This window comes from Schistocerca cancellata, chromosome 6 (assembly GCF_023864275.1).
Source record: "Schistocerca cancellata isolate TAMUIC-IGC-003103 chromosome 6, iqSchCanc2.1, whole genome shotgun sequence".
Taxonomy (NCBI): Eukaryota; Metazoa; Arthropoda; class Insecta; order Orthoptera; family Acrididae; genus Schistocerca; species Schistocerca cancellata.
This window is the reverse complement of record NC_064631.1, coordinates 432631702-432654961: the sequence shown is the minus strand read 5'-3', so window position 1 is coordinate 432654961 and position 23260 is coordinate 432631702. Positions and strand designations below refer to the sequence as shown.

Sequence of the window (23260 nt, the reverse complement as noted above, 5' to 3'; positions counted from 1 at the left end):
CTAGTGAGCTCCGGTAAGCTTCCGCCTATAGACACCTGTCCAAGCCACCTGCACGACACTGCCACTCGGTCCTGACCCGAACGACGGCCACAGCCGACTAAGCACTGCGTCCGCATTTCATGTTGCTCGTGAGTACGTGAAGCAGCGCGCCTTCTACTACGCCGGAGAAGGCAATCCGTATAGTAAATTATAAGCACTAAATATGATTCCAGAAAACGATGTTTCTCTGATGTCCTAGGCAAGGGCATATGACACCTACCCACACTAGCTCCCGAGCTGTGCCTCCTGCACCAGTAGCATAACCAGTTTACCTACTCATTTTCCACACCCACTAAAAATTCTGACCTGAAGGGTGACTGCTACAGCACATCTCGCAGTAAGGAAAGGTAATCGTTGTGTGACCTTGAACAAAAGCTATGCGACAGTTGCAAATACTCCAACAACAATGCAACCCTAAATGTCCCAATGTGTCACTTGCGATGCCACTATACGAATGTACTGTAATATTTTTAGACCATGCGGCATCGGACGTCTGGAAATCGGCTATCGCATGTAATAACCTGAATAGCTTTGCTATGTAGTTCAGACTACTACACGGAATTACTGAATAAATATTGGAGATGGCGTACAAGAAATCGAATGTTCTGATTTTCATTAACAAAAATAACCTCTTTGAAGTGACTGAACAGAATGCACTAACTGGTGTACGTTAATCACGCCTACCAGGCGAACAACATTTACGTAACACAATATACACACACATATGACAAACTCTTGAACATACTGTAAGTTAGATTGATCTACACCAACTGTCAGTAATGATTTTAATGTTACTGAATTTGCATTGTACTAAAGGTACAGTGAGTACTGTGGTGGCAATAAATTCTTTAATTGAATAATCAATGAGCACTATAGAACTGATGATTACTTTAGAATCATTTTGTTCTAATGAAACTGAATGAGTTATTACGTTGATAATGTATTGAGAAGCCACCACTTCGAGTTGAACTATAATTAATGTGGCACAGTACCTGGCGTCTTCTGTCAATTGCATAATCCGGCGTTTGTTGGAAATTTTCGGCGTTAACTCCGATTATATCCTCTTGTTGCATTAATACGCCGATACTCACGTAATATAGCCTTTTTACTGGTATTGCTGCACACACAGTGATGGATTTGGGATAATAATGAACTATTTTCTGTAAATAATTGATGACACGCGTGGAATGCACATTGAATCAGAAACTTATTACTTCACACAGACATTGCACTGTAGGGAACTTGACTTGATAAATACATAAACTGGTCCGCTACGGATAAATGTACTTGTTATGGCGGCGGTATAAAATGCAGTGTTCATAAAAACACTGTCGTACGATAACTACTAGTTCGTTGCTTGTGCTGGCGTGAGCTCATCAATGGATCTCATATGGTAGAAAGATCACATTGCAACATTAGCTGCAGACACTGGTTACTTCATACCTTGCTGCTGATCGCTGCAGTCCGTCGTAAATTACGCAGATTTCCACAAGGCGTGTCATGTGCTTTTTGAGCGGGAACAGAAACTATATCGCTCACAAGCCGTCTCCGTCGAAATGTTGCATCCTGCAAGCCTTATTGTCCATTTGACTTGCTGACACACCATAAATCCAGTTCGTGTTTGTTGTAAGCTCACTTTTAACTGTCTATAAGCAACGTTACCGTACCGTACTTAAACTGTCACTTTCGCGCTGCGTAATCTCTGTTCTGCATCTGAACAGTTCCAGAACACATCTCTCTCTACTGCCAAATTCACGCGCCAACCTGCATTGTCTGCGTTCTCGGGGATTTCCCTCACATTTAAACATTAATTTACACTATGCCAAGTTCTCTATTTACAAATGGACATACCATAACATTACCATATTCAATTACAATCATTATATATATATATATATATATATATATATATATATATATATATATATATATATTAAACTAATATTAAATTAATATTTTTACTATACATAATGATATTATCCTAGTTCAATGCTTCTTTATTTCGTCGTCCGGGCGCAGCACTATTCAGATACTGTCTTACTCGTAGCGCTATTTCATTTGACTGACACCAGGCGGAAGCACCTGTGCTTTTGTTTGTGCAACTATCCAACAGATGGCATGAGCGTTCACTTATTCAACTGCTGCGCCTTGGCTATGCTTCGTTGTGGCATTACACACTCCAGAACTGACTGAAGATTCCACCTTGCCATCTGTGCACTGTGGTGTAAAGGACGATGAGCGAAGACAGGCAGGCTTTCTACACAGCACGCATTTAAATAGATTCAAACCGAAAGCTGGTGTCCCTACTCTTGCTTTTGTTTTAGAAATATAGCACCAATAGTATGGACCGACGCCGAAAATACCTTTCTTCTTGCTAATCGTTTGGATAGACATTGGTGAAAGCAACAAGATAAAGTAAGAATGACGTGTGCTAATTTTTAGACGAAGCTCTGGTCAAAATGCTGGTAGGATTGCATACTAGTCTCTCCTAGAGAGGCTAACGGAATATTCACAGAATTTTTGGAGAAGAAGCTAGATAAGGATATTTAGATAAAGTATTTGAGTAAAAGGATGTCATAATATGGCTTGTAATGGGTCCACATTCCAGGATAAGAAGGCAGTTACTGGGAATTATTATCAATAGAGCTGATCAGCGAAGACAAATTTTTTATTCATATGGAGTACGAGAAAGAAAAAGATAACTACAGGATCTTTAGAGATGCAGCAGCTAGGTAATTATACTAATGGTCTAGAACCAAATCGATGCAGATACGACAACAGATTCATGTATAAGCAGAACCAGAGACTGCAATGGGATCATCGACCGCGTTTTCAAGAAATAAGATACTATGATCGAAGAGACGGTGAATTTCAGTATAGATTAGAAGAGAAAACAACAACAAAACGGATCATTTTTGGAGAATACCCGATTTGATGACAGAAGGCCGCCTGACCAACCGGGACGAAAGGTGAATGACCTGCCGGAAAACGACGAACAGTTCGCCGTTCACATCTACAACTAAAATGCTCATAATTTTCAAGCAACTATCACAATAGAAACTATGGAAAGAGACTGGTTACAGTGATTTAAATGGAAGGCTCGAGAGATGAATAGGATGAACTATATTGTGAAGAACAAGGAACATTTAAATAGGAAACTAGTATTGGTAAGAAAAATTGTCAAGAAGAAACTTTTATCCTTTTGGATTCTGCAAGTAAAAAAACCCTGGAATAAACTTTTGAAGAAAGAGGCAGATATTCCTCAATTAGCAGTCAGCGGATACAAGTTAGTAGGAGTGGTGAGAGAACAAAGTAAGTCCATTAAGAAGCAAATGTTATTGGAAGCTGAAGTGGGAGAGTAGAAACATAATCTTGATGCGATAGTACGTCCACACCTTTGTGAGTCAATGTTTAAAGATGCATACTGGATGTCAGAGCATGGAGTAAGTTTAAATTCTCGTAATGAAGCCACAGGAACTAATAATGAAAAAAACTAGTTTACCCAGTTAAATCGGAGGACCACCACTATGACAGACAGCTAAAATGGTTGATGGTCGAAATATGTGATGTAAAAATAGAAGATTTGCAGATTGCTGAACAGGATGTTACTGATAAGATTCGTCAAGATTTAGAAGAGTTTGTGACAAATGAGAAGGAAGAAATTGGTAACAAAGTAAACGAAATCGACAGAGTACAAGCTGATATGAAAGATAAATTATCCAATATGCTATTCAAGTATGAATATCTGTTCTTAAAGTTACCAGACAACATCATACCACACAAGCCATTCCATTGTCCCCACACCAAGTACCACAAGCTACGACGGAAACGGTAGAAAAGAAATTAATGAAGATGTCGTCGACAGGAATAGCAGAATGAAGTCGTAACCAGTTTTTTTAATCCTCTCTTTGTAGTAGACAAAAAGAGGAGGAGTAGATAGACAGGTACTGGGCGGTAGAGAAGCAAACAGAAAAAGTATTTAACAGCCTAGATCTAACTGCTGCGTAGAAACACATATAGTTAGGCGAACTATGTATGAAGGTAAATGTTACAGGTACTGAAAGCTTCCGTTTAGACTGACTGTCTCTGCGTCAGCACTTATACAAACGTTGGCTAGGGCAACAGGAGAAGAACTGTTAAGTAAAATCACGACGTATGTAATTCTACTGGTGGCAGTCGAAACATGGGAAGATCGTATTATAATACTTTAGCTAATTTCCAGATGTTTAGTTCCGCTAGTGTAACCCTAAACTTATATAAATCAGAATTTAGAAGAAGCTCTACAAACATTCGAGAACTTGTACTTATAACTGAAGGAATTTATCTGAGCCTTGAGAAGATAGAAGCCATTAAAGATAGCCCAGTACCTACCAAGAAGAAACAATTAAAGGCATTTCTTGGAATCACAGGATAACGGTAAAGATTCCTGGATGAGTAAGGATGAAGTAGTGAATCATTATATAATCTGTCTGAGAAACAAACATGTCTGAAACTAGTCAAGCGACTGTAAAAATTATTTTCAGGACATCAAGAGTAAGCTAACTAATGCCCCAGTTTTGTGTCATCCAGATCTGATTGGCTTCACAAGCCTAATATTAACTAGTGGAGAAAGAAAACACAGTGTGGCAAGAAGGAAGTAAGTGCCATAGTTTACCGACTTTAGAAGTTTATGTATTACCTGGTAGGTCGGAAATTAGCAGCAGTAACCGACCATAAAACGCTATCATTCTTGCTCACTTGTAATTTGAGGCAAAGTAAGTTGACAAATTGAAATTTAGCGCTTCAAAAGTTTTAGTAATTAATACAAACAAAGATACGAAAAACTGTGTAAGATACGTTGTCCAGGCCTCCCTGTGGACTGAGGCTACAAAACAATGAACAGCAGTGTGCAAAAAAGAAAATTAAAATTATGAGAGTTCAGTGTGAAGGATTTCCTTAAAGGTTATTTCAAAATGCTCAGATTGAATGAGACAAATATGAATGGCAGAAATGCGTAACTTCGCATTGGGGTGTAGCGACACCACCGTTTAACGTGGGAAAAGATTAGCTTAGGTGCAATATTTCTGAACGTACGAGTTGAAACAGTCATAACACCAAAATTCACAAAAAAATTGCTTTACGAACTTCTAACTGCGAAACTGATTAGTGACACTGGGAGCCAATTCGCTGTAATGACTTGCAACGAGAAACCGAACGATTTAATGTCAGCCAGTGTATGTATCACGCTGTAGACCAGCCTCTAATCCAGATGGGCGTGTAATGAAGGAACTGAATATGCTTCCCACAGTATATTGCCAAAAAAGTGAGACAATTTGTCATATAATGTGCAGATGTTTTAAATAATACACCACATAAGTCCACTGGATATGCTGCAATTGAAGTACTGATTGACCAGATACTTGACATTTTACTAAGTGAATTAATTACAGAGTTACTTGCTAATGTTATTATATGCGTTGTGTGAATTGAAAAGGTGGAAACAACAGCAGCAAAACGAAAGGCAGCACATGATAAGCCAGTGCACCCAGTCGTGTATAAACAAGAATACATAGTACTGGTGCTTATCTACATGAATACAATGCATCAAGAAATTTATAGAACTTATAGAGGACCTTATAGTATTGTTAGGATAGGTCATCCAAAATACACTTCACCTTAAGCATCTGAAACTGAAGTGTACTGCAAAAATGAACACGTGATGAAATATTATGCTAAAGAAGACAGTGACAAGTAAAATGGCAGTAGTGATGAAAGCAGTGACAATGAGCAATTTTATTTTTAGTGATGTAAACACAGACTACAGTAATATCTGCACTCTTAAACTTTTTTTGTGTTTAAATTTAAGCAACAGTGCCCTGGCTGTACCACACAAACAGTAGTTCCACTATATAGCAACAAATAGCAGTGTATGATGGGACACTGTTTTTTTTTTTTTTTTTTTACATAAGTTGGCTCTACACGAATGGACAGTGAGGATTGGTACGGAGACCACACATAAATCGTTACACGTGTGGTGGTGAACAGCCACACGGCAGCTTGCTTCAGTCGATGGGTCTGCGTTGATGACGACATGTCAAATGGCATCCTATGGGTTGTGGTTGATGGCAGACAAGAGGTCACACCAAGTCAGTCTAGTGTTGACAGCGCTGGGGAGCAATGTGATGGCACTGGGGTAGCTGGTGAGCCAGACAAGTGAGAGCACAACTGGAGAGGCATTACGGGTTTGACACAATGATCTGTGAAAGTGTTTGTATTGTGGTTTTGTTATTGAAAGTACTTAAATATTTTGTTTAGGGTGCTCGAAAGTTAACATCGTTTTGATAGGTGTCATATATAATTTTGGTATCTGTCTTTTTGGCATCTGAATCAATTGTGTGCGAGCGGCGATGTTGTAAGCTGTATCGCAGAAGTTAAATTAGTAACTCTGAGCTGGGCAAGGGCGCAGAGGAATAAACAATGTTTAGCTTTAGTAGAGAGAGAGTCGAAGTTCAACTGTGTTGAGAGTTAGGCAGATAATGTTAAGAGTGAGGAAGCTATTGCAATATTATGATTCCAATTTAATGTCTCAATTTATCATTTTGTTCAATCAACATGATTATGAAACTGATTTGTGAAGGAAGAAATCTGATGAAATGCCAGGTAAATACAATAATGATGTTACTTTTTTTCACTATTGCTGCGCCATGGAACCAACTTGGTTATTGCGTTGAAAGTTGTTAGATTTGAGAGATAGGAAAGTGCATTTTTCGGATGTTGAGAAGTTCATTAAATTTAAAATCTGCCTTGGGCACTTTTTCTCAATACACAAAAAAAAATAGTGTTGTCATTTTCGCGCATATTTCATTCTCTTATCAACCTTTCTCTTACAATTCTTTTTAATGGATCATCCAACCAAGTATGTTCGATAAACTATTCGATTTGCAATTGACAGAGAACTCATTGCACCTCTCCAGTGTGTCTGTTTAGATACAGTAATTTGCAGCTTTCGCATAGCGGCGCCCAAAACAGAGCAGCACTGCAACGCGTTATCCAGATTTGCGCAGAATAGAGGTAAGGAGAAAATATTATGATTTTTTTATCTATTCAATCAGGGCCAACTTATATTATTCAGAGACAGTTTTTGTGATCAAATTTTGCAAAGCCATTTACTCTAGGTTTCATGTCCAAGTTAATTATTCAAGCAGATTTTCTGGGGCAGACTGCTAACTTTTGCAGTATGAAAGACTTCCCTTTTCATTATGCCAGTTAATTACTGTTACAGTGCAGATTTGCTTTCACAATTCGACAGTCCATTTATTATCACAGCTCAGGCTTACAATCAGAAAGAGAGTACTTCAGACATATTTTTATTTATTCTGATACCTTTCACTTGGTGATGTCCTTGTTACGGCGACTGAGAAACCGGCAGAAGTTGTATACTGCTCTGCCTTACTTTAATTATTATTGCACTTTAGCGAAACATATAGTTTGCTAATACTGTGTTTTTCATTTCAGCTTTGATATTATTGTTCTCCAGCATCTCTTTTACATCTGTGATTTTGTGATTTTTTTAATTTTTTTATTATTTCTCTATTATCGTGCCGCGTAGTACGTTTGTCAGCAAATCACACACTACGACAAATTAACAAAAATCTGATTTGCAAAATGTTACCGACAGCAACAATTGTTGATCGTTCTGTTGCTATTAATACTAACCATATTTCTGACACAGTAATGCAAGATGCTGTCTCTTTGCAACCGGACAGTCAAGACACAAACATTGTAGACACTCCTGATACTGACATGGCTCGGCATTCAGATAATAATGTTTGTGGTAATTCTGATATTTTATTTTCGGAGAATACTACTATCACATACATAAATATGGAAGATTTTCCAAAATCCTACACCTAGCCTTTACGGAATTTTTCCGCCAGAGCTGTTACGCAACAGCTTCATTTGACTACACACAGTATGAATTTCTCGCCGCAAGCTCATTTCGACCGTTTGTTTCAGTTCTTAGGTGAAATGCAAAAACAGAATAATGAACGTTTTGATGAACAATCCAGTCGTTTTGACGACCTGAAAAACAGCAACGAGCCCCTTACAAAGCAATTTCAAGAACTTAATGATAAATGTACTAAAAATCTTGACTCTCTTACAGAACATTTTGATACACAGGCTACTCAGCGGGAAGAGCTTAATCACAAATTTGTAGAGCAAAACAAATCTTCACATGCACTCCGTGACAATCAGAAAGCACACTCTTACGAATTAAAAGACAGCCACAAAACTTTAACAGACCGTATAAATGATATTACAACAGAGGCTACCAATGTCACATCTCGTTTAAGCGAACTAACTATAGCTCAAGACGACCTTAACCAACATGTCACACAGAGAAGCAGCCGTTGATAACCGACTCAATACCATTTCTGAAAGTCAGCAGCTAAAATTAGAAAGTCGATACCCAATGAAATTGTTGTTACTTTGCAAAAGAAAATGCGTAATCATGCTGTACAGTTAAACTCACTTTAAGATGATACTACCAAAATTCACTAACAATACAAACTCAAAGCTGAATATAATGAACTCACCGACACTGTAGCACAATTAAAATAAAATCATGACAATTACTCTGATGGTACACAACCGTTACACTTCACTGACACAGAAGAATTTCAATCACTTGAAAACTTTCGGCAGGTACAGATGCAAATTAATCATCAAATCAGACAGGAACTTAATAAACTTAATGCTCGCTTGTCTGACAATAAGAACGATACCCTTTCCCTGCACTGCTCAAACAACTCTGCCACGCATTGTATCAATCAGAATATAGAATATTCTTCGCAACCTCAGCTTACTAAACCGGTCAGAGAAAGAGACTTTTTACAATCACATGAGAACTCTCGCACCTTTTACAGCCGACAGCATTCTTATGATAATTTTAGAACCGTTGGATTCGACTACAAGCATTTTTATCTGTCAGGAAATTCAAAGTATTTCGTAATGGTCCTAATCGTCTACATCCCTTACACAAGATTTACTTTTTCTTTGCCGCCAAACTGGCCTGTCTCTCACAAATTAGAATTTAGTTGTAGCTTTTCGGAAGGGGAAACATCGACGAGAATGCGACCTATTGCACGCCAATGTTTTTCAGTTGAAGAATTCCCAAGGGCTTTCCTCGCAGCGTACTGGTCTAAGACGACACATACTGCTGTAAAAAACAAATTGATAAATTTACCGAACTTCAACAACTCGAATTTTGAAACGTTAACACAACGCTTCGAATATATCGTACAACAAAACCAGCATTTGCTTGAACCATTCAGCCCGTCAGGTTTGATCCACCTCTGTATTTCAAAACTTTCAAAAAATTTGAAATGTGTGTTAAGAGCAGGTCAACAAAAATCTAACATACATGCTTTTCGTGACTTTCTACATTTACTTGAGATTGATCAATCGTTTTCTCAGCAGAAGAATAATAATAACTTTTCTAACAACAACAGCAATTTCCGCTACAAACACAATGGTGGTCATTATGGTATGTTTTTAATCACAATAATAGTAACTTCTTCGGGAATGAAAGGCGTAACAGGAATTTTGACGACGACCAGAATTTTAATGGTGATCGATAACGACATTTTCAACAGAACAACGAACAGCAGAATCACAATTTTCAACAGTCTAATCAGCAATACGTTAATTCCGGACAACACATAAATCAGCCTTTGCCGCAACAACTGTCACAGCAGCACTCATTCTCGTAAAATGATTCTAGTAATAATTTTATGCGCAGAACACTTTCCGTAATTACAAACTACAGTCGTACCAGCAAAACTCTTATGGCAATGGCCAACATTTTCAAGGTCGCAATGGAAATAAGCCGGGAAATAGGAATTTTAATCATAATTCAGGAATAAAGGGCACTTTAATAACAACCAGGCTTTATGCTTCATCCACGTCAAGGTAATCAAAATCATTCAGGACCTCAGCGCACTGTTCAAATCACTGAAGTCGCATCTGCCAACGCACTGAATGGTACAGACGCTACGCAACAATGACTAGCGGACCAGACGTGAGATGATGCCGACAACGGGTCAACAAACGGTACATCGCATTCTGCACATATTGTAGAGCACATGGTCCGCTCTACCCCCATGAATCATGGACCTTGCCGTTGGTGGGAAGGCTTGCGTGCCTCAGCGATACAGATGGCCGTACCGTAGGTGCAACCACAACGGAGGGGTATCTATTGAGAGGCCAGACAAACGTGTGGTTCCTGAAGAGGGGCAGCAGCGTTTTCAGTTGCTGTCGCTGACGGAATTACAATGTCATCGGCGAACCTCGAAGTTTTTATTTCTTCTCCATGGATTTTAATACCTACTCCGAATTTTTCTTTTGTTTCCTTTACTGCTTGTTCATTATACATACTGAATAACATCGGGGAGAGGCTACAACCCTGTCTCACTCCCTTCCCAACCACTGCTTCCCTTTCATGCCCTTCGACTCTTATAACTGCCATCTGCTTTCTGTACAAATTGTAAATAGCCTTTCGCTCCCTGTGTTTTACCCCTGCCACCTTTAGAATTTGAAAGAGAGTATTCCAGTCAACATTGTCAAAAGCTTTCTCTAAGTCTACAAATGCTAGAAACATAGGTTTGCCTTTCCTTAATCTTTCGTCTAAGATAAGTCGTAAGGTCAGTATTGCTTCACGTGTTCCAATATTTCTACGGAATCCAAACTGATTGTCCCCGAGGTCGGCTTCTACCAGTTTTTCCATTCGTCTGTAAAGAATTCGCGTTAGTATTTTGCATCCGTGACTTGTTAAACTGATTGTTCGGTAATTTTCAAATCTGTCAGCACCTGCTTTCTTTGGGATTGGAATTATTATATTCTTCTTGAAGTCTGAGGGTATTTCGCCTGTCTCATACATCTTGCTCACCAGATGGTAGAGTTTTGTCAGGACTGGCTCTTCCAAGGCCATCAGCAGTTCTAATGGAATGTTGTCAACTCCCGGGGCCTTGTTTCGAGTCAGGTCTTTCAGTGCTCTGTCAAAGTCTTCATGCAGTATCGTATCTCCCATTTCATCTTCATCTGCATCCTCTTCCATTTCCACAATATTGTCCTCAAGTACATCGCCCTTGTATAGACTCTGTGGTGTGCTTTCCAACCGAGTTCTATGAGAAAAATTTAAGCTAAGGCTTTCAGCCTATTTATAATGGAGATTTTTTTTGTTTCTAAAGAAGTGAAACCTCCAGAAGAACTCTTGTACCTCATTTCTTTGCTTAGGCCTTGTGCCTTGGATTTTCGATGTGGCCTTCAGCCGATTTAAATTAAATCAAAGGAGGTCTTTCGTTAAAACCTTGAGAATTTTTTATTCTTGCTTGTGTGATTGTGTGTTTTAACAAATAAAGTCCTGTCCTACTAGCCCAGGGATTTCATGTATCTATTGTCATTGCAAGTGTTTGGTGTACAGTATTGGACGACTATGAGGTGTTTTTCATGTGGGAGACAATATTGATGTAGACAGAACAGGGAATTTTATTTTGGTATATTTCAGCTGAGATGTATTATGAAGTTTTGTGTATTTGATGATGATGATGATTACTAATGATATTTAATGAGGCACATGATCATGATTTATGTGGCTTACGTATATGATGTATTATGTGAAGTTACTCATGAGATGATACTGATGATGATGAATAATATTGGGGTATTGGTCAGGGCTTAAGAACCCTGTTTTCTTTGAAGTCGATTTTATTTCACGTGATGACATTTCTGGTTTATAAGTATAAACGATGAGTTTGGATCAGTCATGGCAGGTTGGCAATACCTGTAGTAACTGTTCTGCAGCTGTCTGCTACTCTACTAAAGTTTCTTTTGTATGATATGCGGTTGTCACTTTCTTGAGCTTTTTATGCAACCCTGGATATACTTGGTAATTTTTTTTTCTTTTCTATGTGAGAGCAACACTACAGGCTACAGCCAGGCTACATCTTACAGCAGTGTAGATTTCTGGTCTAATTACTACTATATACTATGACATTTTTTATTGCCTAATAATAACCTACTGCATTACCTTGACTATTTGTTCTTGTGGAAACCATGATTTTCTCATATGTAGTGGATGAATTAGGAAACACATACCAGTACATAGCTTGACAAACAACACACACTACTACACCTGGTTTGTGTTCAAAATGGTTCAGATGGCTCTGAGCACTATGGGACTTAACTTCTAAGGTCATCAGTCCCCTAGAACTTAGAACTACTTAAACCTGACTAACCTAAGGACATCACACACATCCATGCCCGAGTCAGGATTCGAACCTGCGACCGTAGTGCTCGCGTGGTTCCAGACTGTAGCGCCTAGAACCGCTCGGCCACCCCAGCCCGCCGGGTTTGTGTCTTATCGTTTTCCATACTCATGCTCTGTCTTTTCAAGAATGTTGTATGGAGGTAATATTATGCTTTATTTATCTTATATTTTGGATAGATTGTTGAGTGTTTTGCAATTGTTTTATTACCTACAGGCATTTTACATTATAGACTATGGTATATATTTTCTTTGCCATTTGTGATGAACCTTATCCTTGCAATTATTTTACCAGTAGCAAATTTTAATCCTATGCACTTAACTGTTACAGACCCACCTTGTGCTTGTACATGTTAGTGGAGCTCCTATTTTTCTCCTGTGTGTGTTTACTAGGCAGAGATAGTTAGCCTAGATATTAGTTTAAATATTATTTATACTAATTTCTTGCAACCATATGGAAAGTGTTTTGTCATAAGGCAACTATGTTTGCACACTTCTCTGAATGTATACAATAACTATTTCATAGTACTATGTTACTCATTTTACTGAATGTGATGTACTTTCCTCTTGATAACTATTTTTCACATGCCACTACTATAACTTTTTATCCAATGATTTTTGGTCATACTGCAACTAAGTTTGCGCATTACAGTGAATATAAAGGGGTGTTGCCATGCCATTTGTCTCTACCATGATATATGGGATTTTATATATACTCTTTTCTTGCTAGTATTGCTACTTTGATTATTTGCTTGATTTAAGCCACTTCTTTAATGTTAATATGTGCTGCGTTTTGATATTTTTGCTCTCTAAGGTCAAAAATTTTTGTCACACAGCAACTAGGTTTGTACATTACTCTGACATGTGGATTTTTAAATAACTTTGAAAAACTGATTATTTGCTTAGTTTTAAGACATTTAGTCAGTGTTAAGATGTACTGTATTCTGATTTTTTTCTTTTTTTACTCTTTGAAGTAACATCTTTCTCATTTTGTTTCTCGATGTAAATGTATACTAGTTCACCATTGAAGTACATTGCCTGGACATACCCCTTGGCCGGCCGAAGTGGCCGGGCGGTTCTAGGCGCTACAGTCTGGAACTGCGCGACCGCTATGGTTGCAGGTTCGAATCCTGCCTCAGGCATGGATGTGTGTGATGTCCTTAGGTTAGCTAGGTTTAAGTAGTTCTCAGCTCTAAGGGACTGATGATCTCAGATGTTGAGTCCCATAGTGCTCAGAGCCATTTGAACCATACCCTCTTCTTTTATATGAAGCATTTGTACTTTTTTACGTCTGCACGGATATTGAAATATTTTCATTCGAGCCACTGTTAGCTCTCACATTTTATTTGATTATTCCCTGGCTTGTGATTAGCCTCTACTGCACTTAATATTATACGTACTATGAGGTCTCACGAAGACACGTTTGTAATGAGTGGTTAGGTTCTTGCTACAGTGTGGATGGACTATTTTTAGCACATTCTTAACTTGCTACCTTACTGTCAATATAAAATACTACTGGTGCTGGTGCCAGTGGAATTGCAAGATTGTCCTGCACTGGTCAGTGATATCAAACACATCTCATGTTGGTGCCAGTAGGACTACGAGATTGTCCTTCACTGGCCAAAAATACCATACACTCCTGACGGTGCCAGTGGGGCTGCGAGATTGTTCCGCACTGCTCGTTTCTACCTAGTACTTCTGATGACAGTGCTAGTGGATCTGCAAGATTGTCTCACTGTGCTTTTCAAACAATATTTACACTGTCGTTGTCTCTGGGACTGCAAGATTTCTTGCTGCAGCTAACATTAAAACAAAAAAGTATGAATTTTACCATCTTGAAGAAACATTTTCTCAATTTTCTGATGTTGTACTTAGAATTAGTACAATGTCACAGTGTGGTTTAGTGAATAGCTAACGAAAGAACTGATTAGAAGTAAAGAACAAATTTTATGCATTTCTCTTTAAGTATATAAACTATTGAGCTCTCTGCCTAATTAGTGTGATAAATTTGATATTTGACTGAAGTAAGGGGAGTGGTGAGGTTAGGCAGTTTTGGGGCTGCTTGCATTGTTGCCATATTCATCCAAGAAGATGAATCCAATATGGCGGCCCTAGATGTGGCACCATCGCACTGATGTCATGGCGGGAAATTCAAACTTTGGCTTGAAATAGGGCAATTGGGGTACCCCGACTAACCTAAATCACCATACCCCTCCCACCATTCCTTTGACGTCAGCCACCCACCACCACCACCCTGGAAATGGTAGGAAACTGTCAGTCTCTGTCCACTTGTTGGAGAGGAGAACTGGGAAGAGTCTGTAACACAGTCGCTGCAAGGAAGGAGGATTTCCATCAAGGTGGTGAATACAGTTGAACTTCTAAGAAAATAAGCATAATATTGGAAAGAAATTGTATGAACTTGCAGCTACTGAGATATTCAAGACAGCTGCCTCATCAGAAGAGCAATTTTTAACACATCAGCTATTTCCGACTTTTTTTATCACGGATCTTTAGATGCTTTTTGCTGTTGTTACCTACTGTTAAAACTGGTATCACATTGTAACCCCCATGTAAAAGACATAGCTTCACAGCCCTGATAAAGATAAACTTGAGGAATTTTCCATGTACACAGATGCTAAAGCCACTACACATGACTGAAAGTGTATGTCACTCGGAATTCTCCTTCTACCACGTAGTTGAAGGCTGCTCGACGCTTTAGAGGAGAACAAGTAGACGTGACGACAATGAACAAAACACACTCAAGACACACATGAAGCAAGATAATACCGCCACAAAAAACATTTCTCGCCGAAAAAAGTACACTAACCTTACCTTCCCATCCAACAGCTGACTGATGGCGGCCATTTCCAATGGTGGGGTGGTGGAGGGGTGACATCATAGGAATGGGGGAGTGGTGGGGGAGGTAAGTTAGTGGAGACACTCCAAATGCCCGATATACCACAAAAATTTGAGTTTCCACCCATAACATCATTGTGATGTTGCCACATCAATGTCAGCCATCTCTGATCCGTCATCTAGGATAAATTTGGTAACAATGCAAGTTGTCCCAGAAACCAACAAGCCTCACTACCCAGGATATTTTAAGGAATAAACTTTTAAAGGTCAAGTAAGAGTTTCTATGGAAGGATTTCTCTTAGGTGAGGGCTAGTTTAAGTTCTGCAATTATTGTCGTATTTAGTACTGATATTTTCTTTTTTGTAATATTCATGATTTTCAGGTGAATTTTGTTTTGCTTGACTACTCGTATCAGTATTGTGCTTAACGTTCCTTACATTTCATTAATTTGAGTGAACTGAGAATTGATTCTATGCTAATAATCCAGTTGTATGTAAACACAGGAGTGTAAACAAGTTAGCGCGATTCCGTTGCTCGAAGGAGTATGGAAGTGTAAAGCCACAATTGAGAGTTTGACGACACATTAACAGTCAAGGGCGCTGATTTTTGGAGATACGAGTTCTGTTTTTTGCCAAAAATTTTATCGTTTTGCACAAAAAAGGATGGCGGTGTAAGGATACCGCTGTAGATAAATTTGTTGAAATAATCGAGTAAGACCACTCAGTTCAGGTGGATACCCTATCGTTAGCATTCTAGAAGGTTCCAGGAGGAACAGATGAGGCCAAAAGACAAGAACTCTTCTAATAGATCGCGTGCGCTTGGGCAGACGCGCCAGACGCAGTTCACAGTTGGACGCATGGGCGGTGATGACGGACGGACTGTGGCCCCAGTGTTGGAGAAAGTTTAACATGGCTAATAATTATTTGCGTTATTGATATATTGAGAAGTACACTGAATGGACGAAGTGTTTTATAAATGTGGAGGAAGTTCTGTTTACGTATTTCCAAAGCAGCTAGAGTTAAAATTGGAAGGAAAAAATGCTTCAAATGGCTCTGAGCACTATGGGACTTAGCTTCTGAGGTCGTCAGTGCCCTAGAACTTAGAACTATTTAAACCTAACTAACCTAAGGACATCACACACATCCATGCCCGAGGCAGGATTCGAACCTGCGACAGTAGCGGTCGCGCGGTTCCAGACTGTAGCGCCTAGAACCCTTGGCCACTCCGGCCGGCCAAGTGGAAGTCTGAAACTTATTAAAGTGACCGTCAATATATCGGATGCTGGAAAAAGTTCTCGTTTGAGCTAATGAGTCAGTTTATCCTCGTGAACGTAATGTTCAAGCTAAGATTTTCGTTGTGGTTAGACCAAATCAGTGCTGTCAGACTATGTGAGACTGACGGAGACCACTTACATGTCTCAAGAATTAATAAACTGTGGTTCTAACAAGTGACTTTTTATCATTGCAGAAATATTGTTACATACAGGGTGTGAAATTCCCATTACAAACTTCTAGGACTTACTGTAGTGGTCCTGAAATTTCATTATGTTACTTTAGAGTTTTTGAAAATCAAATATTGTTAACGACGCACGTACCCATTTTTCTTTTAACTTCTGAGGATTAACTGCGATCTTCACTGTGATATTTAATACTGTCACCATGTTTTCAATAGATTGCTTACATTGTTATCAACCTCTAGTCTGTTTCGCCGTATTTAACGGATGTTAGCACTTTTGGTTAAAGTAGACGCCGTTTGGGGTAGAGTGGGACACACAACATTGTATAAATTTTTCAGGTTTGATAACTTACTCCGAATCTATAAATCTTAAAACCTACTATACCATCAAGTTTTGCTTTACAGAAATTTGTAACTTACTTGCAATGTACCAGAGTTCACGAATGTGTATCACCGTTAGACTGTTAAACTTTTTAATAGCCAGTGGAGCATTATAAGAAAATTAAGACAAAGTTTAAGCGTACTGAATGTGAGATTTATTACATGCAGACATTATTTATGTTCACAACAGCAAACCTGCAAAAAATTAACGCCAAGTTCAAGTAAATGACAATTATTTGTGCAGTGTAGCTGATCCATGGTTTAGACGCCAGAAACTTGTTGGATCCAGGACCTCAGGTTGGCTACGTTGGCATAGACTCCCGGATAGTTGGCCAAGCCACAGCCCTCTCCAAAGGAGACGATGCCCACCTGGGTAGAGCCGGACACCAGAGGACCGCCGCTGTCTCCCTGGCAGGAGTCCTTGCCGCCTCCAGTCACTCCAGCGCAGATCATGCGGCTGGTGATGCTGCCGTACGAGCGGTTGCACGTGTTGCGGTCTATGATCTGGACGGTGACACCTAGTAGCGTGTTGGAGACGCTGCCGCCAGACGAGGTGGTTCCCCAGCCAGTGACTGTTACTGAGGTTCCGGCAGAGGGCTCTGACGATGCGAGACCCACGGCCTGAACGTTGCTGTTGAAGCTGAAGGCGTTAGAAACTTGGACGACGCAGATGTCGTAGTCGTTGCCACTGTAGCTTCCGTGAATGTAGCCAGTGGCGATGCTGTGCGTGGTACCTCCACTACCCCTGGTGGAGGTGCCAGCCCGCAACAGCATTTGGCTGATGGAGTATCCATCCACACAGTGAGCTGCAGAGAGAGCCCAGTTGCTGCTAATGATGGAGGCGCCGCACATGTAGTTGCCACTGAGGGGAAGAGAACAAGCAGTATTAACAAAGGACTTTAAGAGGTTCACCTTATGAATCTGCACCATGTCAATAACTCAAAGAAACCGAGTTCATCTGTTGCAAGAAAATTAAGTAATGTGTTGAAAGCAGGAACAGAATGTAAAACACATTCATAAAGGTGTACAAGCTTGGTCGTCAGTGTCACCCAGAGAACAGCACAGTTTTGTAGATCTCCTTCAATTTCGCAATAATTATAAATGTTAATGTTCCAGCAACCATCATCTAAACATTCAATTGTCTTACATCATCGAATAAAATTGCAAGGGTGTGTATATAAATGTGTTTCAAATGTATTTCTTTTCTTTTGGAATAACGTAAACTCAAATTAAATCCAAGAAGAAAGTTTAGCGACATCGGTACCATTAGCTCATGAAGTGACCTAGTTTGGAGACTACGGTTTGTAGTTGCACCAGGAATATCCTGGAGAGAAAATCCTAACAGCACGCAACAGTACCATGGAATAATAATCGAAAACACAGAAATCACGTTATATAAACTACCGTTGTGAGCCTAGTTTTGTCACCAGTCAGCTGGATGTCGTACCAAATCAGGAAACTAACAACATCACCAGAAAATATCGCAATTCTATTCTTTGACATTGATAGGAAAGAGAGATCTTTGCTGATACGGACTGGAAAAGTTAAAAATATGCTAAAGGACATCTATAATTAATATTTTACCTTTAAAAGTAATCAGAAAAGGTGAAATCGGTCTTTAACATGACTAATTTGTGCAACTCGTCATTTTCAGTGCTCACGCTGTGGAGATAGAAATAATTGCACTCCAGAAGTTTCTTAAAATCTGAGTGTTGCTAATAGTCGGACCCTGGCAATATCAAACGAATTTCAAAACTGTCAGCCAGCAATGGACAATGATTTTATTTCAAAAATAATCTAGTCTGTGGAGTATCGTGCAAACAAAAATATCTTGAAAGATTTGATAATCAGGTTACCACAATGGTTGGAAATGGGCACATCAAACTCAATGCCATGTTAGATGCCATCCCGAAAGCAGAATTCCAAGGAACCATTAATATTTCACCTAATGTTTCGTGAGAGTATCATATATTGCATATGACCATCGCAATATTTTTTTTCATTAATTTAAGGAATCTTAAGTGGCGACCTGAATGAGGGGGTAGATATTTTACTGATGTTACTACGGAAGGCACGTACTATCCAGTTCTAAAATGTATATAAAGAACAAATCTTGTCAGTTTCTCATTGTGACTGACCTGGCCAACTCCCACTATTACCGTAACACTTACTGTCCTGTATTATTGCGGCACAAAGATAGTGCGGTTCTACGAAAACAATGAAAGTCCAAAAGTTACTTACAAGAAAGCGTCAGAGATTTGACAGTGGCTATTTTAGGAAGAATGTTAGTGACCCTACAATTGAGGAAGACGCTGTGTGTACGTATCGTGAAATACTCAATTAAAAGCACAGGACTAAGTGAAACCTCAATTGTATCAGTGCTTGCAAAACAAGCAATATTTGAAAAATTTTAATTGCACATAAAGACACTGATCAGAAGAAATTGTTTGTAATGATTTTCTTTGCATAAATACTGGTTCCAGTCAGAAAATATTCTACCGAATGTCTTATCTCGTTCCGATAACGGGCCGTTCGTTTTTGTGTAACAATAACAACTCGTACTTCGGTTAAATTACGAAAAAATGACGTAATTGAGTTACGGTATGACTATGATAGAGTTATTACTTATTCTCCACAACTACACGTACCTCTTAGATGTGGAAAAGCATACTAATTATTGATATTAGGTGTGAAGGAAGTTTTTGACCAGTACTTCACACCATAGCTAAGAAAACCATTACATTCAAAAGACAAAGAATGCACCCAGTAAGTACATTTTTCTGAGGAACATCCGCTCGTACTTGCAGTCATTAGTTACACTCCAAAGCAATGTGAATATGAAGCAACAGTTGACTTTCGACAAGTTTTGCCAAGATGCAATGTAGATTAAATGATCGAAAGCGCAGGACCTCAAATCTTTCTTTCTTTCTCAGGAGAAACATGAACACACTGATTGCGTCGAGAGAGAAATAAACAGGACCGAGCTTAGACTTGATTCATTTAGACAATGGTAGTGGAGAAAATGAAAACATAGTTTATCCTCTTTCAGGTAAATGTTAGCAGGTTTTGACTCATGTAAAGCATAGCGGAAAAAATTATCTTTTAGTTCCTTCATGCTGCCAGGGCTAATTTATGACAAAAACGTCAGTGCGCGAAGATATTTCTTGTTTTTAGGCTGCAATATAATAGCACGTCTGAGGAACGTTTCAAGTACGTATAAGAAACAAGAGACAGTTTCTGAAAAAGACAATATAAAATAGGTACAAAGATTTTTTACCTTTTGACGAACTGTTATTTTTGGGTAGGTAGTCTTTCTAATCAACTCATCAGTTAGTTGTGGCTTTAGATACAGATAAAAACTACACTCCTGGAAATTGAAATAAGAACACCGTGAATTCATTTTCCCAGGAAGGGGAAACTTTATTGACACATTCCTGGGGTCAGATACATCACATGATCACACTGACAGAACCACAGGCACATAGACACAGGCAACAGAGCATGCACAATGTCGGCACTAGTACAGTGTATTTCCACCTTTCGCAGCAATGCAGGCTGCTATTCTCCCATGGAGACGATCGTAGAGATGCTGGATGTAGTCCTGTGCAACGGCTTGCCATGCCATTTCCACCTGGCGCCTCAGTGTGACCAGCGTTCGTGCTGGACGTGCAGACCGCGTGAGACGACGCTTCATCCAGTCCCAAACATGCTCAATGGGGGACAGATCCGGAGATCTTGCTTGCCAGGGTAGTTGACTTACACCTTCTAGAGCACGTTGGGTGGCACGGGATACATGCGGACGTGCATTGTCCTGTTGGAACAGCAAGTTCCCTTGCCGGTCTAGGAATGGTAGAACGATGGGTTCGATGACGGTTTGGTTGTACCGTGCACTATTCAGTGTCCCCTCGACGATCACCAGTGGTGTACGGCCAGTGTAGGAGATCGCTCCCCACACCATGATGCCGGGTGTTGGCCCTGTGTGCCTCGGTCGTATGCAGTCCTGATTGTGGCGCTCACCTGCACGGCGCCAAACACGCATACGACCATCATTGACACCAAGGCAGTAGCGACTCTCATCGCTGAAGACGACACGTCTCCATTCGTCCCTCCATTCACGCCTGTCGCGACACCACTGGAGGAGGGCTGCACGATGTTGGGGCATGAGCGAAAGACGGCCTAACGGTGTGCGGGACCGTAGCCCATCTTCATGGAGACGGTTGCGAATGGTCCTCGCCGATACCCCAGGAGCAACAGTGTCCCTAATTTGCTGGGAAGTGGCGGTGCGGTCCCCTACGGCACTGCGTAGGATCCTACGGTCTTGGCGTGCATCCGTGCGTCGCTGCGGTCCGGTCCCAGGTCGACGGGCACGTGCACCTTCCGCCGACCACTGGCGACAACATCGATGTACTGTGGAGACCTCACGCCCCACGTGTTGAGCAATTCGGCGGTACGTCCACCCGGCCTCCCGCATGCCCACTATACGCCCTCGCTCAAAGTCCGTCAACTGCACATACGGTTCACGTCCACGCTGTCGCGGCATGCTACCAGTGTTAAAGACTGCGATGGAGCTCCGTATGCCACGGCAAACTGGCTGACACTGACGGCGGCGGTGCACAAATGCTGCGCAGCTAGCGCCATTCGACGGCCAACACCACGGTTCCTGGTGTGTCCGCTGTGCCGTGCGTGTGATCATTGCTTGTACAGCCCTCTCACAGTGTCCGGAGCAAGTATGGTGGGTCTGACACACCGGTGTCAATGTGTTCTTTTTTCCATTTCCAGGAGTGTATTTTCGAAGTGCTGATCATTTGCACATATTTGCATGGTTCAGTTTCTCTTTAGAAATGGTAACATTCAAAACATAATGGACTAGAACTCACATGGTGAAGTAGAGCTGCCATGGGTATTGGGAGATGCTGACAGCGGAACCCCCGACAATCCTGCCGTCCAGACGTGACCTCCAGGGCTTGCTTCCCGGGATGGGTTTCACCAGCGGACTGGCGCCACTGAGGGCCACCACCAGGAGCACAAAAAGCGCTGTACGAAACATCTCTCCGTGCTCTCCCTGCTCTCCGGGAGTGATTTCGCCTCGCAGTGTGCTCCCTTATATACGGCTTTGATTGATACATCACGGTGTCATCAGGAAATACCACTATGATTCCAGTGAACTATGTTATTGTGTTTTACTGTCTCTGGTTGGTCACATGAACTGGAGGCCATCGAACAGAAGTGAGACATCCCGATAAGAGTCCAAATGTTGATATTGGAGAACTACGGTCATTGATTTATCTGTACATCTGCTTGCCGATAACCCGTTTCCACTGCTCAGTCTCACGACTCAAGTGAACATTATCAGACCAGGGTATTCTTTCTTGTTACGTCAGCTACAGTTAGAATGAAACTCTTGAGAGCAACTCTGAAGCCATTTGTCTAAGTGAATCGCTGGGGCTTGAATCTGGAACCGGTATCATATCGAAACGAAGTTCCTCTAGAAATGGACATTGTTCGCTGTTAGGTAGTTAAAGTGTGCAGTCTCAATACTTTTTCTGAAAGTCGAGCTGAAAGTCACGTTCCTGTGTTAATCACTCTGACCGTTCAGGCAAGTACTGCGCTATTACGACTGTCATGCAACCTTAGCAAGTATGTCGTAGATTTTACGTTTTCTGCTTTTTGAGTTTGGCAGACGCGTCAACGGCAATCGAAGTCAGTTATTTCTGTAACTGCAGAAGCTACTAATTATACTCATCGAAGTATTCAATAACACAAGGACCGTTCTTTTTGTAGCTTGAATTGACTTCAGTTGCTAAGACTAATGACCAATAGCTGTTCAGTTAGCAATTCACGAGAACCTGAGCCATAATACAGGAATGGTGTGTGTTTGTGTGAGTGCTACTGATATTGACACTTTACTAGGTTTCATTAGCTTAGTATAATGTACGTGCAACTCACTAAAACCCAAACCACTCTTTTCATGCTGTTAGAATTGTCACTCCGTTCCTGTGTAAGCCTTTTAGGCATTCTTTTTTGACGATTCTGACATTACAGGTATATGGTTTTTAGCCACATTTCTCTCAGGAAGGGTCTCCTCAGCTCGATACCTATGTCGAGTACGTGATTCCATCAGTCCATAAACGAAAGTTGTCGCGATTTCCATGTCAGTCGGCTTGGTATTATCCTCGGGAGTAGTTGTTTTGTCGACCGTCCAACCACCTTGAAACCATCGGGCAT

The 23260-nt window shown here is 40.5% G+C and overlaps 1 protein-coding gene across 2 annotated transcripts in view; it reads right to left on the bottom strand.

Annotated features, from left to right (window-relative positions):
• LOC126191326 (trypsin alpha-3-like) overlaps positions 1-22123 on the bottom strand; it is a 103626-nt gene extending 81503 nt beyond the window's left edge. Inside the window, exons 1-2 of one of the 2 annotated variants that reach the window (XM_049932157.1) lie at positions 21913-22123; positions 17168-17897 (exon numbers count right to left, since the gene is read on the bottom strand). In XM_049932157.1, the coding sequence (XP_049788114.1) occupies positions 17297-17897; positions 21913-22082 (771 nt within the window). In that variant the 5' untranslated portion in view covers positions 22083-22123 and the 3' untranslated portion in view covers positions 17168-17296. Of the gene's footprint in view, positions 1-17167; positions 17898-21912 lie in introns of those variants that run through there. The other variant, XM_049932158.1, reaches the window with a different exon arrangement.
• Positions 22124-23260: the final 1137 nt, after the last annotated feature.